At 51.2% G+C, this 17,027-nt stretch overlaps 1 gene segment (V, D, J or C); it reads right to left on the minus strand.

The window, feature by feature from the left end:
* Positions 1 to 14,624: 14,624 nt before the first annotated feature.
* Positions 14,625 to 15,200, minus strand: LOC115368118 (immunoglobulin kappa variable 6D-21-like). The segment is given in 2 exon segments: positions 14,625 to 14,932; positions 15,149 to 15,200. Coding segments are annotated over 2 exon segments (360 nt in total).
* Between the last annotated feature and the right edge of the window lie 1,827 nt (positions 15,201 to 17,027).

Below are 17,027 nucleotides of genomic sequence, written 5' to 3' on the forward strand. Positions count from 1 at the left end.
TCCTCGATGAAGTAGTGGAGGGAACAGCGGAGTCGACTTGGTTGAAGGAGCGGGGCGTCTGTGGTCCCTTCACTTCTGCAGGAAAATGAGAGCACTGGGTTGCGCAGTGGTCCTCTCGTGGATCCTCTTTGGAGCTCAAGGAAAATCTCTGCTCGTCCGGTGAGGTGGAGGTCCTGTGGCCAAGCCGACGGGTGTCCGTATGAAGTACTTCCGATAGATGCAGGAGCTGCAGCTGGAAGCACTGCCTGCAGGTCGTTCCCAGGCTTATATAGCCCAGGTGACATCATGGGACCCCCTGTGGTTTCAAGTGGGGTCTTGTCCAATGCAAGCAGGGAGTTTGAATTTGGGGAATTTCACACCTGGGTGTGAATACAGAATGGCCTGATGGGAAGTGGAGTCTGTAGTGGACTCCCATTGTTTGGAGTGAATGTCCTTTTGTTCCTTCTCAGGCTTTGGAGTTTACATGGAGGCCTCAATTTAGGCTTTGCCTTTGTGTGCAGGCCTGCCTTTGTCTGCGTCACGGAGGCATGCGGCCCAACATTCCCCCCTTTGGTTTGAAGGTGGGGTGCAGACCACAGTCTTCAGAGCAACTCAAGGGCCGAGTAGATCTGTCCATTGACAGTAACCTGAGGGTTACACAGTCCATGTCTCTGGGGAACACAAGGGCAGAACAGTCCATGTTTCCTGAGGAACAAAAGGGTCCAGCAGTCCATTTTCCTTGAGGAGCAAGAGTTAAACAGTTCAAGTTGTTCATTGAGTTCATAGAGGCTTTGTTGTCTGGGCAGAGGCAGAGGCATGGTCTGGGCAGCTGGCAACTACTTCTGAGTTCTATAATAGGCACACAATCATTTCCTAAGAAACAAGAAAATCAATTGGAGAAGAGGAAAAGGGAGAGAGAAGAGTTAGAGGGACAGATTGTTAGTAGGTGCCAGGCTTACCCCTGGAGGACATTGGGGTTAGCTGGTGGTATGGGCGCAGACTGGTAGGTGAAACGTGGCTGTACCACGAGGACGGAGTCCAGTCTGGCCTGCAGCTGTCGGATGTATTGGTACATGATGTGTGCGACGATCGCCGTGGCGATCCAACCACCAAGGAGGAGCCCAATGGCTATTAAACTGATGGGGAAGTGTTCTTGATAAGGTGACGACCTGTTCGGGTGACTAGGGATTGTGGTGGTAAGCCCAGTTGGTTTGATACTGAACTTTACCAGTTTCGTCCCTTCAGCCAGGAGCTGCTGTTGAAGGGGGTCGTCGATGGTAAGGTTGTGACCTCTGAATGCGTCCATGATCTCAATTTCTGCGTCATGTTTGTCAGGACTGAGATAATGGAGGATTAGGTCGTCTATGTGTATGGTGGCTCCCTGAGGGACCGTTAGGAACACTGTTTGGTTAGGAAGGGTTAGTTTGGTGGCTGTATCATGACGGTCGTAAGATATCAGGGCTTCAGTGGCAGGTGTGCTCACGAGCCATCGATCTCCAGCTCGCTCTACCTTGGTCTCTGTACCCTCGTCTTTTATGGACATGCTACCTTGGCACTTCTGCTCAGGGGACTCGGTTCTCAAACCACAAAGGTAGTTGTTCACATCTCTAACGAAGGGGTTGCCTGGGCAAACCCAATGAATTTCCTTCGTTCGGGTACACATGTCGAGGTTGGGAATAAGGTAGAGTGAGGGGTCATCGTCATGGTATGCGAGTGTTGGTGGTGTTTTGAGGTGTACATGGGTGTTGCCTTTCCAAAACCCAACATTTGCTACGGATTTTAGCCGATATATGTGTTGTCTCTCTATGATGGGTAGGTTGAGGATAAATCCTATTTCTAGGTTTTGAGGGTTTACATGGATTGGAACTGCGCTGCCAAGACTATATGCCAGATGTGTCTGTGAGGAGTGCACGGTAGTGGTAGTAGCGGATCTGAGGATTTGTTCGACAAGGTCTAAGGAAACCAGGTAGGCTGGGATCCTTCCGCTGCTCAGGCTGTTGACCGTGGAGCTGACTTCTCTGATGAGGTCCTGCATTAGGTCTCTGACTACTCTTACGTAGGTTATGTCATCCTTAACTACTTCTGACAATGTCTTTAAGGCGTGCAAAGTGTTATTGATGAGAGACGAGTGCATATTTACAGTTACTATGGTACCCTGGAGAGTTTTCCCTAGAGCCTGTAATTGTTCTTGCTGGAGGGCGAGCCTCTGTTGGATTTCTGGCATTTCTTCATCCAGTTCGCCCATGTGTCTCTGCAGAGCGCTGACACTGACAGAGTTGGCTGCTGAGAGGCCGACAGAGAACAGGGATCCAATGGCTGATGCTGCGGCGAGCAAGCCGCCAAGGAATCGCTTTGGTCGTTGTTTAATACTGAGATCTTCCTCAGTGACGAGGAACTTGTGCAGCTGTTGGAGGGTGTAGGCAGTGGTCTGCTTAGCATGTTCGACAGTGTCATATGTTTGGGTTCCACTGAGTCTACCCTCGGTCAGTTGTGGGGGTAGCCTAATGTGTTTGCGGTACACATCCCAGGGATCTAGGCGTACGTAGATCCTTTGGGTGTAGAGGCTACACCGAGTGATGAGGAGACCAGGAACCTTTTGTAGGATAGTACCGGTAGGCGGACCAAGTTCGACTATCTCGAGTGATAGGATGGCTTGTAGACTGAGGAGGGTGCCGAGGATCCAAGGGAGTTTCATCCTAAAAGACAGACCAGAGTTGATTACTTTATGGTGAAATTGGGGGTAGTGTTAGGGGTTGTTGCATGCTGGTAGTGTGAGGGGAGGCATGCAACTATTCCTATTGGTGTTATTTCATGCGTCCTCCTCCCGTTCGGGAGTGGAGGCAGCTTCATCCTCTGAGGGTGGAGGCTGCCCTCCATTTTTTTGGAGTGAGAACGGCTTGAAGGCTTTGATTTGGTTTGCATGGACCCATTTGTATGCTGGGGTCTGGCGTGGCTTGGATGTTCGGATTCGGTAGGCTACTGGGGAGAGTTTGCCTACTATCTCGAAGGGGCCTGCCCAGCTTGGTAGGAACTTTTTGGAAGTTCCTACAGGCCTGGCGAACCTGAAATACAGGACCTTGTCGCCTACTTGGTACTCACGGTGAGACGCTTTCCTGTCATAGTAGGCTTTAGCTCCTTTGACACTGGCTTCCAGATTTTGCTGGGCCCATGCAAATGTGACCCTGAGATGGTCACGTAGGTCTGCCACATACTGGTGTGCAGTATAGGCAGTGGTGACGCTGACGTCCTCTGGGCGATAGAGGAGGTGCAGTGGGAGTGTCATCTCCCTCCCAGTCATCATTTCAAAGGGTGTGACCCCAGTGGAGCGGTTCGGTGTGGACCTGATGGCCATCAACACCAGAGGGAGTTTGACGTCCCAGTCTTTCCCATTGCTGCTAACATACTTTTTGAGCATGTTGATGATGGTGCGATTGGTGCGTTCAACTTGGCCAGATGACTGGGGGTGATGGGGAATGTGGAAGCTGACTTTCACTCCCAAGATTTCGTACATGGTGGTCATGACGCTTGAGGTGAAGTGGGTGCCTCGATCCGAGTCAACGGAGAGGGGCAACCCCCAGCGGCTGAACACATGGTTCAGCAGCAGGGCTGCAGTTGTTACGGCTGTGTCGTTGGGTGCTGGGAGGCACTCGACCCATTTTGTGAACGCACAGGTCACTGTCAGAAGGTATTTGTTACCTCTGGAGGATTTGGGGACTGGCCCGATCCAATCGACTTGGATGTGGGACCACGGGAACGTGATTCCTTTGCTTTGCAAAGGAGCTCTACCCAGAGGTCGGGATGGCTGGAACTGGCAACAGACCAGGCATCCCTTGACATAGGCTTGGGTGTCCCGTGCCATGCCTGGCCAGTGAGCAACCTGTTGGAGAGTTTTTAGTGTGGCCTTGTAACTCCGGTGGCCCCCCACAGGGGAGTCGTGGGCGTGGGCCAACATTACCCCCCTATGGTCGGTTGGGACGACCCAGCGGGTCGGCCCCTGGCCATCGGGAACATAGACCAACAAACCTTTCTCCAGTCTGAGGTTGGGTTGGTCACGGCGGAGAGCCTGTAGCTCTCTTGATTCATCTGGTGGAGGAGATGATGCCCCTGGAGTTGGAGGGTTCGCTATGTGTTGCCGGATGGCTTGAATAGCTGGATCCCGCTCCTGCATGGTGACCAGGTCTGCATCTTCGGGTCTCCGGCCCAGGTGCACAGGTTGCGTGCACGCTTGTGGGTTCTCTTGCCTTTCCCTTGCCTGCCGGCGGGTAATGGCGTTCACTGTGTAGGTTTGGGCAGTTGGAAGCCAACCTTCTTGAAACTCCCAGGGCGTGCCCTGTTCGGCACCTAACTTGGCTAAGCGGTCGGCTTCGTCGTTGCCATCTTTGTCAGGACCGGAGGTTTGGGAGTGGCCCTTGACCTTTTTCCAGTACACGGTCATTCCGTGTCCCAACACCAGGTGGTCACAGGCCAGGAAGAGTTCTGAGTGTTTGACTTCCTTATTCCTAGCATTTCTCATGCCATTTGCCTTCCAGATGGGAAAGTGGGAAATGAAGCTATGGCGGGCATAGTTCGAGTCGGAGCAGATTACCAGCTGTGCAATAGCCAATCTGGCAGCTTGTTGGAGCGTGATAAGTATTGCAGCGATCTCTGCATACTGGCTCGTTTTGTTCCCCAGTTGGTAGTTGTTTGGCTCGTCAATGGCGTGGTTGACCCAAACGATGCCAACTCCTGCTCGGGTCTGGCTCTCGTGGTGAAACGAGCAGCCGTCGACATAGACCTTTGGGAGGTCTAGGCAGGCATTCTCCTCGTAATGGAGATGGTTGGAAGGGAGTGACGGCGTGGTGAGAAGTAGAGGCTGGGAGCTTGGCTGCCCCTCGCAGTCGCAGTGTTGGCATTCTGCCAGGCCTTGAACCAGACCCATCTTGTGGTTCTGGGCATACTTGACCTCAATGTCGTAACCTTGCAATGCCATCATCCAGGAGGCAACGCGGCTGTTGGATACGCGTCCCTCTCTCAGCCGTTGGCTGTTCAGGAAAGTGACCGGTTGATGGCAGGTTTCAATGATCACCTTTTGGCCACCAATGTAGCTGCGGAAGTGTTCCACAGCCCATACAGTGGCAAGAAGAGCCTTTTCGCAGTCCGAGAATTTCAGCTCAACGCTGCTCAGAGGTCGGCTCGCATAGGCGACCATTCGCCTGTCCATGTCATATTTTTGTGCCAAGGCGGCGCTGAGGCAGTGGGGGGAGAAGCTTGCCTCTAGGTGGAACTCTTTGTCCTTGTCTGGGTACGCCAGACAGGGTGCCGAGCAGAGTTTTGCTTTCAAGTGACAGAACGACTGTTCTTGGGGCTCTCCCCATTCGAATGGTCGGTCTTTGCGAAGGAGTTCGTTGAGGGGTCTGGCTATCTCCGCATAGTCCTCAATGAACTGTCGGGAGTAGTTGCAGATACCAAGAAAGCTCCGGACCTCTGACACGGTTGTCGGGGTTTTGATGTCTTGGATAGCTCGAACTCTCCCTGCTTGGGGCTCGATGCCATTGGCACCCACTGTCAGACCCACATACTCAACCTTCGTGCGGCACCATTGGCCTTTGGCAAGCGCCAACTTGGCCCCTGCCGTGGAGAGCTGGTTGAGCACGTGTCGGATCTCTGTCAGGTGCTCTTCAAAGGTTCTGCTCCTCATGAGGATGTCGTCCACGTAGATGAGGTTTCCACGGGCCGCAGCATCACTCATGGCTTTATGGAGAAAGATGTTAAACTCAGCTGGGGAGTTTGAGTATCCGAATGGGCAACGGTTCCAGGTATACTGGCGGTTGCCAAAGGAGAAGGCCAGCTTGTACTGGTCGGCTGGGTCGACGCGCATGGTCCAGAAGCCGTTGGCCACGTCGACAGTTGAGAAGAAGTGGGCTCCCTTGACCTTTGCCAGTTCCTGATCCAAATGGATCATGGGCCAGCGGGAGAGGGGAACTTGTTTGTTCAAAGGGCGGTAGTCAATTGTGAGACGCCATTTCCCAGTTGGTTTCAACACTGGCCAGATTGGCGAGTTGTAGGTTGAGTTGCATTCCCTGATGATCTGCTTCTGCAGTAACGTATCAAGGATCTCCTGGATCGACTCGTAAGCGGCCAACGGAATTTTGTATTGACGTACAAATGTTGGCGGCGCGTTTGGATCAGTGGGGATGCGGACTGTGTGGAGGTCAGTGACCCCACAGTCATGAGAATCTTTCGAGAACATTGGCTGGAAGTCGTGAAACAACCTCCGAAGCGCGTCTCGTTGATCCTCTGTCGTTAGGGCATCTGCTTTCGCCAGCTGCTGTTCAATCTCAGATTCGAAACCGGGGTAAGGTTCCTCTGGTGGGGGGCGGGTTTCGTCCCCCTTTGAGGCTGCACTCCCTGACTGAGCCGTGAGGGCATACACGACCATGTCGCCCGCGCTACTGAGAGTGGCACTGCAGATTGCCTCACTCTGTAGCGCTTCATGGCGAACGATGGTGATCATTTTGGTCGGGTAAGTGAAAAGAACATTGTCCAAATTGTCGTGCCTGGTTAGGGAAGGAGGCACTTCTCCTATGACGGGCACTGTCAGCTCGAAGTCATGAAAGGAGCTGTCGATCAACATCCCTAGTGGTCGCCGCGCTGCCACCTGGACTGGGGCATGCGTCAGGTTTTGGACCAACAAGTAGGTGGACCGGTTGTTCAGCTCAAGCAGGGGTGAGCCGCAGACGGTAAGGTTGAGTTCCCAGAAGTGGGGTAAGGGTTGGAAGAATGCCTGTGAGCTAGGCAGCCTTTGCCCCCTACAGACTATGAGTCGGATGGGGACACCTGCTGTTCGTGCAGGAATGGTCAGATCAACTTCACTGGCAACTTGGCATGCCTGAGGAATGGTTTGGCCCGACATCAAGTGTTCTGGCTCGGTGGTCAGGGAGTAGGTTTCAGCATTGGCCTGAGACCACAAAACTTGGTTAACTGTGTCCAGTTGGGCACCAAGCCTGACAAGGAGGTCCGCTCCTACAAGGAAGAGAGTGCGGAGTTGAGGGGCCACGCTCACGAAGTGAGAAACCCGTTTCCTCCCAATCTGTATAGAGAGGGCGCACACCCCAATCGCCTTGAGAAGGGTTTGCGGCGACTCTGCCGACAGGAGGCGGTGGCTTCGCTGTGCAAAAGGTGGTGGAGATTCATGCTGACAAAGTTGGTCGTACAGGTCCTGGCTGATGGCGGACTTCTCGGACCAGAGTGCTAGGAGCACGTCCGGGATTGGAAGGCTATTGATGCGCACTTCCCCCACCACAGAGGGGCTGTACAAGGATGGATTTGTGTTTTTCAGCAAACAAAGGAAAGACTCATGGTCCTGGAAGGAATTTTGACTACCGGCCTGCAGTGACGGTGGGCTTGCGGGTGGTAAAAGAGAGACAGGGCCCGGTTCAGGAAGGGGCATGAGCCTTGGCAAGGGTTCTCGGGTCTCTCGAATGACGGCGACTCGGCCGTCAGAGACTGATGGGTTGCCTTGTGGGCCAAGTGGCCTTGGTGTGTCCACCTGAGCCCAAATGTGCCCCCGGCTGCAGTCAATAAGTGGGGCTAGCCGGTCCAGGAGGTCTTGACCGATGAGCAGTGGTTCTGTATCGATGATACAGATGTAGATGGGGTGCACAAGAGTCATTTCTTGGAAGGTGAGGTCCACCCAAGCACGCTTTGTAATGGGTGACCTATCTTGAGTGTAGCTAGTGATGCTCACATCACAAGCCTCAATCTGCAGCGGCTTACCAAGGGAGCGCATGGCTCTGGCCACTTCTGCAAAGGTTTTAGAACACATCAAGCTGATTTCAGAGCCGGAATCAAGCAGTGCGAGGGCGTTGACACACCCCCCTACCACTACTGCAGTGTATATGCGTCGGGCATTGTCCTTGCGGACAAGATCACCCAAGAAGGTCAGGAACGGAGGGCGCGGACTGTCCAGGGTGGCGGTTTCAGGAAGTGCTCTGGCACACCTCGGCCCCTCACCCCAACCAACGAAGTAGACTTTGGCGGAAGGGGTGGAGCCATCCTGGCTCAGTCATGCCGACGAGGTGTCGTGGCCTGGCTTCTTTGGTGAGTCTGGGGGCCCCTGCTGATTACGGGGCAAGTCGAGCTGCCTTATTGTGTCTGTCAGGCACGTCCGAAGTAGGCTTTCCATCTCCTGTTTCAAACTTCCTTGTCGGTGGTTGAGATTTCTTTCCTTTTCCCTTCTTGGCCCCACTGTTTGGGGCCACGCTCAAAACGAACCCTTCCTTTGGTCTGGGAGGGGTTCTGTTGTCTCAGCTTACCTTGAGTGGGGGGCTGCGTCTGATTACTACCCCCCTGGTTCTGTTGTCCACCTTGCCGGTGGCGTGGCCGCTGCCCCTGGAACTCTGTCTTACCGTTCCCTTTGGTGCGAGGCATCTCGTTGCCCTCAAGCGTCAAGGTGGGATTTTCTGAGGTCTGGATCCCCAGGACTCTGGCGTCGCCCTCTTGCTTCCTAGCAGGGCGTACCCGTGTCTCCCATGCCAGCTGAGCATACCTTTTGACTTCCTGTGTGGTCCAGTTCTGCTCTCGGCATCGCATGGTGACGTCGTAACGCACGCTTTCATGGAGGTTGTGGAGGAAGAGAGACCTGAAAGGTCCGTCTTCTTCCAGACCCGGTGCATTCCGTCCTTGAAAGTACGCACTTCTCAGGCGTCTATAATACTCTCTCGGGGACTCGTTTTTTCCCTGCATGATGGCAAGAGCGCCTAAAGTGGCAGAGGTCTCATCTGTATACAGTGAGTACTCTTCACGCAAGGCCTTACAAAGGTCTGGATAAGAGTCTCGGACATCAGTAGGCAGGGTTTCCATGAACACATGGACACTCCTGGCCGTGGTTTTCCATATTAGCTTGAGACGTTCCCGTGACGAGGCATCGGGTAGGTCAGCAAGGCAGCGCCTCACTTCCCGGAGGTAGTCATCAATGCTGGTATCTCGACTGCTCGGGTCGAAACGCTCTATGTCTTTGGCAAGGGACTCTAGCTGTCGAGTGCGCAAGCCTCTCTGATGATGCGAATGTGGGGAGTCGGATTCATCCGACGTTCCATATTCCCTCAGGTCGCCATGGTGACGACTTCTCCTCCCAAGTGGTGGGGAGGGAGTTCTGGCATGGCGTGGGCGCACACTTCGTGACGCGTGCCGCTCGTCAGCCAGGGGTAATCCAAAGCTGTTTCTGCCGCTCGGGGCGTGAGGGTAGCACCTCTCTCTTTGCGGCGGGGACTCACTCTGCTCGAAGCGCCTCTCTCTTCGCGGCGGGGACTCACTCTGCTCGAAGCGTCTCTCTCTTCGCGGCGGGGACTCCCTCTGCTCGAAGCGTCTCTCTCTTCGCGGCGGGGATTCCCTCTGCTCGAAGCGTCTCTCTCTTCGCGGCGGGGATTCCCTCTGTTCGAAGCGTCTCTCTCTTCGCGGCGGGGATTCCCTCTGCTCGAAGCGTCTCTCTCTTCGCGGCGGGGATTCCCTCTGTTCGAAGCGTCTCTCTCTTCGCGGCGGGGATTCCCTCTGTTCGAAGCGCCTCTCCCTTCGCGGCGGGGATTCCTTGTGCTCAAAGCGCCTCTCTCTTCGCGGCGGAGATTCCCTCTGCTCGAAGCGCCTCTGCTCGAAGCGCCTCTCTCTTCGCGGCGGGGACTCACTCAGCTCGAAGCGCCTGGTGCTGTGAGCAGGAGTGGACAAGGGTAAGCCCCCGGAGGATAGAGCACCCGCCCCTCTTAAGGGGGTTGACGGGAGTGCTCGATAGGGGTCTAAGGGAACCAGGTCCGAGGCTGCATCACTGGATGTCCTCCGACTCCTCGCCTGCCCTTCTGGGTGAGTGAAGGTGTCCCGCTCCCTTGACCGAGCGTCATAGAGCTTTTGACGCAAGACGTCCTCTCGTATTTGAGAGAGTTCCAGTTCACGCTGCAGCTGGGCGGTGTCATCCCGGTCAGTTGGTTCTTCTACACGTGGTCTCGGAATGGCCGTACTGAAGAGGGGTCCTTCTTCAAGGTCGGAACATGCGCTGTGCACCTCCCGAGTGGCAGTTGTACTTACCTGAGGAGGTAGGGGTTCCTGGTACCAATCCTCTGCCCTCGGTTGAGTGGTCTGGCTTGGTGCACGCACGCTCAATTTCTCTGACCGCAGCTGGGTGACTTCTGCCTGGTATTCTGCTACCAGGAGTTCAGTCTTGCGGCTGAACAGCAGGAACATTTGGCCCACTAGATTTGGGATGGTGCGTTCGGGCTTTCCAGCCGGGTTGTTGGCATAGTCAACAAGTTTCTGTAACTCACGGTTACAGGTGTCAGCATCATAGCTGTCTAAATTATCCCTCTCTTCCATGGAGAGGCGGAGAAGGGCAGCGACTACATCCTGCAGGTCTGAGTCGCTAGGCCCCTGGGGAGCCTCAGCTCCAGCCACGTGGGGTGCCTGGTCATCCATTTACTGACGCAGTAAGCACACAGTGCACAGTGGCTCAATTAACTTGTTGTTATAGAAGTTGCAAGGTGCTGAAGCAAATGCACAGGTGAAGGGTTCTAACCTGTGGCTTACAAGCTGTATTGTTAGGTTAGTTGCTCTTCCTACTACTAGCCTATTCAGATGTTAATGAGGTGCTTCGGCACCTCTGTGTTTAACACCTATGTGAGGAGTTAGGAGTCTACCAACAAAGCTCTGAGTGGAACACAAGCTTTTAACCACTAATACACACTGAAGGCACTTCACAAACCACAACTACAGATATGCTTGGTGAGTTGCAGGAAAATTGATCAATCTCTTGGAATGGAACTCCCTGGAGAATGAACAATGACAATTGTACGTTTGGATTGTTGCACAGGTATTGCAGTAAGGCTGGTAATTTGAGGGCCTCACACGGGGCACCAGTTGTTGGGCCTTAGGAGCGAGTTTGGTTAAATGGGGAGTAATCGATGATTATTAAGATAATTATTGATTACTCAGATAATGAAATGTTATCAAAAAAAAATCGTTTAACAATAACGGGGCACCACCCTGGAATCAGGGACCAATTAACCAAATAAAGAGCAGTCTCAACAAAAAGGGTGTTCCTTTAGGAATATGATATCTGAGAGATATCAGGTTCCTAAAGTGAACGCTGAAGGTTAAATTCGAACACTGACCCTCTCAACCAGCCCTTAAAACAGTACCTGTGCAAGAAAATGGCAAACAACTTCTCGTTGCAGTATAACAGAGTTTATTCACCTTCACAATATCAATCAAAATCAATAATGATTATGGGAACAAACATCTAATATCGGTTATTCTATGAAACAACTATGTACACCAAGCAATTGTGAGTGTGCGTATGTGTGGGCGTGTATATGTGTGTGTGTGTGTGGATGTGTGTGTGTGTGTGTGTGTGGGTGTGTGTGTGTGTGTGTGTGTGTAGTGGGGGAAGGTGTGAGAAAAAGGGAAAGGAAGATGGCGGACGTTGCCACCAAAGGGGGGGTGGTCAGAGGGAGTGACCACCAGGTTTGAACAGAACAATGGTTAATGGTGGCCGCCGGCTCAACACTCTCCTGAGCGAGTGTTCAACTTGAGGCTAGTCACCAAATTGTCTGTTACGTGCAGGGTTAGTAAAAGGGAAGAGATAGGGGACAGAAAAGTAGAAGACTCTAGTAGTAGGGGGAAGAGACGCAGTAGTTGCCTTTATCACTCAGAGAAACAGCAAACAAGCTATGCTCGATCTGCAGTGTCTCTGGCCTTTAGGGGATAAATGCAGCCCACTGGTCTCACCCACAGTGGCAAACTATGCTAACAAATGTGCAAGCAAAACAGCAGCAACAATACAAAACAAGTTTATCAACACTCTACTTTCGCTAACTCTGCCCAGACTTAAGCCTCTTACTTGGCTCGCTCTCCGGAGCGAGTGCGGTGTGTGTTGAAGTCCGTCCTGGGATCTGGCTCAGGTCCTTAGAGCACAGATGCTGACGGGCGTCTGCTCGCTCTCCCGGCGGGTAGACGGGGCTGGTCCTCGATGAAGTAGTGGAGGGAACAGCGGAGTCGACTTGGTTGAAGGAGCGGGGCGTCTGTGGTCCCTTCACTTCTGCAGGAAAATGAGAGCACTGGGTTGCGCAGTGGTCCTCTCGTGGATCCTCTTTGGAGCTCAAGGAAAATCTCTGCTCGTCCGGTGAGGTGGAGGTCCTGTGGCCAAGCCGACGGGTGTCCGTATGAAGTACTTCCGATAGATGCAGGAGCTGCAGCTGGAAGCACTGCCTGCAGGTCGTTCCCAGGCTTATATAGCCCAGGTGACATCATGGGACCCCCTGTGGTTTCAAGTGGGGTCTTGTCCAATGCAAGCAGGGAGTTTGAATTTGGGGAATTTCACACCTGGGTGTGAATACAGAATGGCCTGATGGGAAGTGGAGTCTGTAGTGGACTCCCATTGTTTGGAGTGAATGTCCTTTTGTTCCTTCTCAGGCTTTGGAGTTTACATGGAGGCCTCAATTTAGGCTTTGCCTTTGTGTGCAGGCCTGCCTTTGTCTGCGTCACGGAGGCATGCGGCCCAACATCTTCTAAACCGCTTATCCTCACTAGGGTCGCGGGGGGGTGCTGGAGCCTATCCCAGCGCACATAGGGCGAAGGCAGTGAAACACCCTGGACAGGTCGCCAGTCCATCACAGGGCAGACAGACAAACACTGACATTCACACACACAGTCACACCTAGGGGCAATTTAGCTTCTCCAATTCACCTGACCTGCATGTCTTTGGACGGTGGGAGGAAACCGGAGTGCCCGGAGGAAACCCACGCAGACACGGGGAGAACATGCAAACTCCACACACAAAGGACCTTGGGTGGGAATCGAACCCAGGACCTTCTCACTGTGAGGCGACAGTGCTAACCACTGCACCACCGTGCCGCCCTAGCCCGCACATCTCCTTGGAAAATCGTACAGGTACTGTCCGTGGTGCTGAATCTGCCTCAGCAGGTACTGTCTGTGGTGCTGAATCTGCCTCAGCAGGCACTGTCCGTGGTGATGAATCCACTGAAGCATTTCATTCTCTTTATTATAGAAATTAAAGCTCGATAAAATTCACAGAGGATCTTGTTTAGCTCTTCTTTCCTTACAGCTGAGAAATCAGCTGTTTGCCCAGTGTTTGTCAGGTAGTCTTGTAGACATCTGACGGCCCAAGATGTTGACCGGGCCGTAGCGGCTTCATTTCCTGACCTCTCCAGCTGATCCAGCTCTTCACTCGTCACTCTCGTATATCTCTCCTTCTTCTCTTCTGTCTTGTCTTCCTCGTTCAGCCATTCATCCAAACTTAGGTCGCCAAAGAAATCAAAATTGACAACAAATGGTCCATTATGCAGGCGAACAAAGCTGACAGCGGCTTTTGATGCGGGTTTCAGTGAAACGTTTCTTGTTGCCATGGAAACCACACAGACTCGGGCAGTAAGATGTGGGTGGAGTGATATTTTCAGTGGTGCGGTATTTTTCATTTGAGCACAGCTAGCCGTGCTGTCATGCTAATTTTTTCACATTCTAAATGTCGGATTTTCTTGCATCCATGATAACTTTGAGAGATTGACTGCCTGGGGCACACCGGCCAAATTGGCCGTGAGGGGTACAGTTATTTTCAGGGCACTATGGCCAGAGTGAGGGGCAACGACGGCTATGGCTGTTGTGGCCGTGGTATAATTCCCACCCTGATGGTGACAATAACACGCAGAAAGTAATGAAACACCCGCAAAAGAATACAGGACTCGCTTCACATGGGGATTGAACACTGGTTGCCATGTTGAGGGTTCCGTGTAGTGATGATCTATTCAACTGTTAAGCCTGAGCTTTGGAGGAACTGAACCCACAATGTGGTATTCGGTTGAAAAAACAAAGTCCTTTTATAGAATTGAATGAGGCACAACACAACAACAAAAAGATGACGAGGTCTCCTCGGAAAGGCTGGACGCGGCAGGCAGGGCATGGAGGGGCAGGCAGGGTCTAGAGGCAGAGCAAAAGAGCCAAGAGTCAAAAATAGGTTACAACAGAGCAGAGCAAAAATCAAAAGTAGGAGCCGGGACGTTACCACGCACGATACAGGACGAACTGGCAAAGAAGGGAGAGCTGAACCGGGGTTAAATAGGCTGCAGAGCGGTGGAGATAATTAACAGAATGAGATCCAGGTGCGTGTGAGGGAACAGGTGAGTGGGAAGAATCCAATGAGCGCACCAGGCCCAGAGGGAAAGACTGACAACAGAAACACAAGGGGAGGGGAAAACACATACAGACAGAGACAGGACAGAGGCGGCTCCTAACATTCAACAATCCTAATTATTATTTAAATGAGCAGAACGACTCCAACCTGTGGAGTCGTTTTTTGGTGGAAGATGACACAACTTGTTTCAGGACCTATAACATAGATTCTGTAAATGATCTTACAACACGATGCAATAAATTGTCTGTGGTCAGTGCATATTGAATTTTTTGTGATTGAACGAAAGGCAATATTTCTGAAAAATAACAAGAACAAGTTTAAAAGTTCCTTTGACCACTTTGAATACTTCCTCAAAATCTCTCTGAAAAATATAGTTGCATAAGTACAAGCATGAAGTCTCTAGTGTTTTAGTGTCTCTGCAGCTGTTGAGTCAGATCAGTTCCTCTCCAGCTGAGGGAGGTTTTTGTACGACATTGTTTCACTGTGTGAACGGTGTGCTGCTACTCTGCTGACAGTAGTAAACTCCTGAATCTTCAGCCTGGACTCCACTGATGGTCAGAGTGAAGTCAGTCCCAGATTGACTTCCACTAAAACGATTAGAAACTCCAGACTGACGGGTTGTGGCATATCGAATCAGGAGTTTAGGAGCTTCTCCAGGTTTCTGAAGGTACCAGTTGAGGTAGCTCCCAACACTTGTACTGGCTTTACATCTGATCGAGACAGTCTGTCCTGGACTAACAGACTGAGATCCAGGAGACTGAGTCACAGTGATTTCTCCTGATGAATCTGGAAAATATCCAAAAGAGCAGAAGGGTTATTGAGACAAATACAGCTTGGAGAAAGATGAGGAATATGAAAACAGAAGAGGAGGATTTCTTTAACATGGAGAACAGATGGAAGAAGGTGAATGCTGCTGGTCTCAGTGTTTCTCCATCACAGCAGAAGACGATTGTGGTAAAGCTGGTTGCATCTTGAAGCCAAGTTTTCAGAAGAGAGTCTCACCCTGAACAAGGAGCCCCAGGGTGCCCAGCAGGAGAATCTGTGACATCATCATTGTGCTGCCGGCGTGTCAGTGGCTCTGAAAGGCCTGGACAGCCACTGATCAACACTGGCCTCTTAACGGGTGGAGAGCAGAGAGGCAGGACACATATGCAAACACACACAACTATTTGAATGATCCTCCAGGGAACAGCGGACCCCCAAAACCTTGCTGAGAAGATAGAGGTGACTGTGAATAACAAAGGTCTTTCACATCTGAGCAGCAACAGAGAAAAACTGCTGAAGACAAGTGACTCATGACGAGGATAATGTAAATAAATAAAGAGCAGGAATCTCAGATCTTTAAAGGGAGAGGCAGTTTGCCAGGCTTTCAGATGGACTGAGAGACGGATCCATCTGATGAATAAACATGAGGTGGGTGGGTTTGATTGGTTTCTGTCCATTTCAGTGAGAAGACCAGAACATTGTGAGGAGAACAACAGGTGGAATATGCAGGGGGAAGCAGACAGGTGGAACTCTATGGTTGAGGCTCTGAATATGGAAGATGTGAGAAAAGTGAAGGAGGCCAGCAGAAACTTGGCTTGAGTGTGTGGGCGTTATGTGGGTGGTGTCAACCTCAGGGAATGCTGTTGATAGAAATGGAGAGAAGAAGCAGTGTTGAGAGAAAGATGATGGGAAGGCAAAACGGACTCCTGATGTTGGAGGCCTCTATAGAGCAGAGACATTTTGGGCCGTCTGGATGAGGCTTGGAGCAGCAGTCAGCTGCTTGGAGAAGAAGCTGATGCTCCTGAAGGATCAGGCTTTAAGGAGTTTCTGTCAGATGGTTTTTCTGTTCCAGCAGTCACTCACTCACACACTGTTTCACTTCCCTTTAAGAAGCCTCTCACGCACATCAGCACACAAACATGATAGGAGCTGAAATACTTCGCATCACACTGGAAATAAATAGAACAAATATTAAACTTTCTTTTCCATATCAGTGAATAAATATATTTTATATTCAAAAGTGGGGCTAAAATAGAGGGAAATCTGATTTTTAACACATTTTAAATTACTTTTGTTGAAAGAAAAGTAAAAGTAAAAATAAATTGATATCATGGTTGTTCTGCAGAAGTCTGGAAAAAAGGAGTCATCATATATCATGTTAAATTAATGTACACATTTAGAAACAGCCTGATGAGAGTAATGTGTGTCCCTGTTGGAGTGGGTCAATGGCTGTAATAAAAGGGAGGATAAATGATATGTGAGTTCTTAAATACCACTGCTTGCTTTGGGAAAACATCAGCAGGAACATTTTGTAGATTTGACACTGAACATTCAGAGTCACTGGGATGGTCCTTTAAGGCCTCATGTCTACTTATGAGAAGTTGTGAGCTAAACTGGCCAACTGTAATTGGCTGATCTGTGGTTCCAGCCAGGTGATGTCACCACCTGTTGTGCTCTGCAGCAGATGACATCACCTGGAACCAGCCAATACCATGTCACCGATTCAGTGTCCTGATGTCCACCAGCAGATGTCAGGCCTCACACACATTTGGGTTTGGGGTTTGGGGACTTTAAGATTCATTTTTTTTCTTTCCCTCATCTTTATCCACATTCTGCTCAAGTTAGTTTTCATTGAGCTCAGAATTTCAGGTTAAAAAGTGAAATGTACCAATCAGTATAGTATAACACAGCAAAGGAAGTAATGCTCTTTTCACTCTTTTCTGACATGTAAGTGGTTGACTTTTCTCAGTTTGTCCACAATGTGTAAAGTAAAGTGCAATGAAGCAGCTGTGAGTCAGAAATCATGGTGAAAGCAGGAAACAGGATTTAATCAATCATATGATATTAAACATGTATGCAGAAACTTTTTTCCAACAATCAGTTTTGTTTCCCCACT

The sequence above is a fragment of the Myripristis murdjan genome, chromosome 11 (assembly GCF_902150065.1).
Source record: "Myripristis murdjan chromosome 11, fMyrMur1.1, whole genome shotgun sequence".
Classification (NCBI taxonomy): Eukaryota; Metazoa; Chordata; class Actinopteri; order Holocentriformes; family Holocentridae; genus Myripristis; species Myripristis murdjan.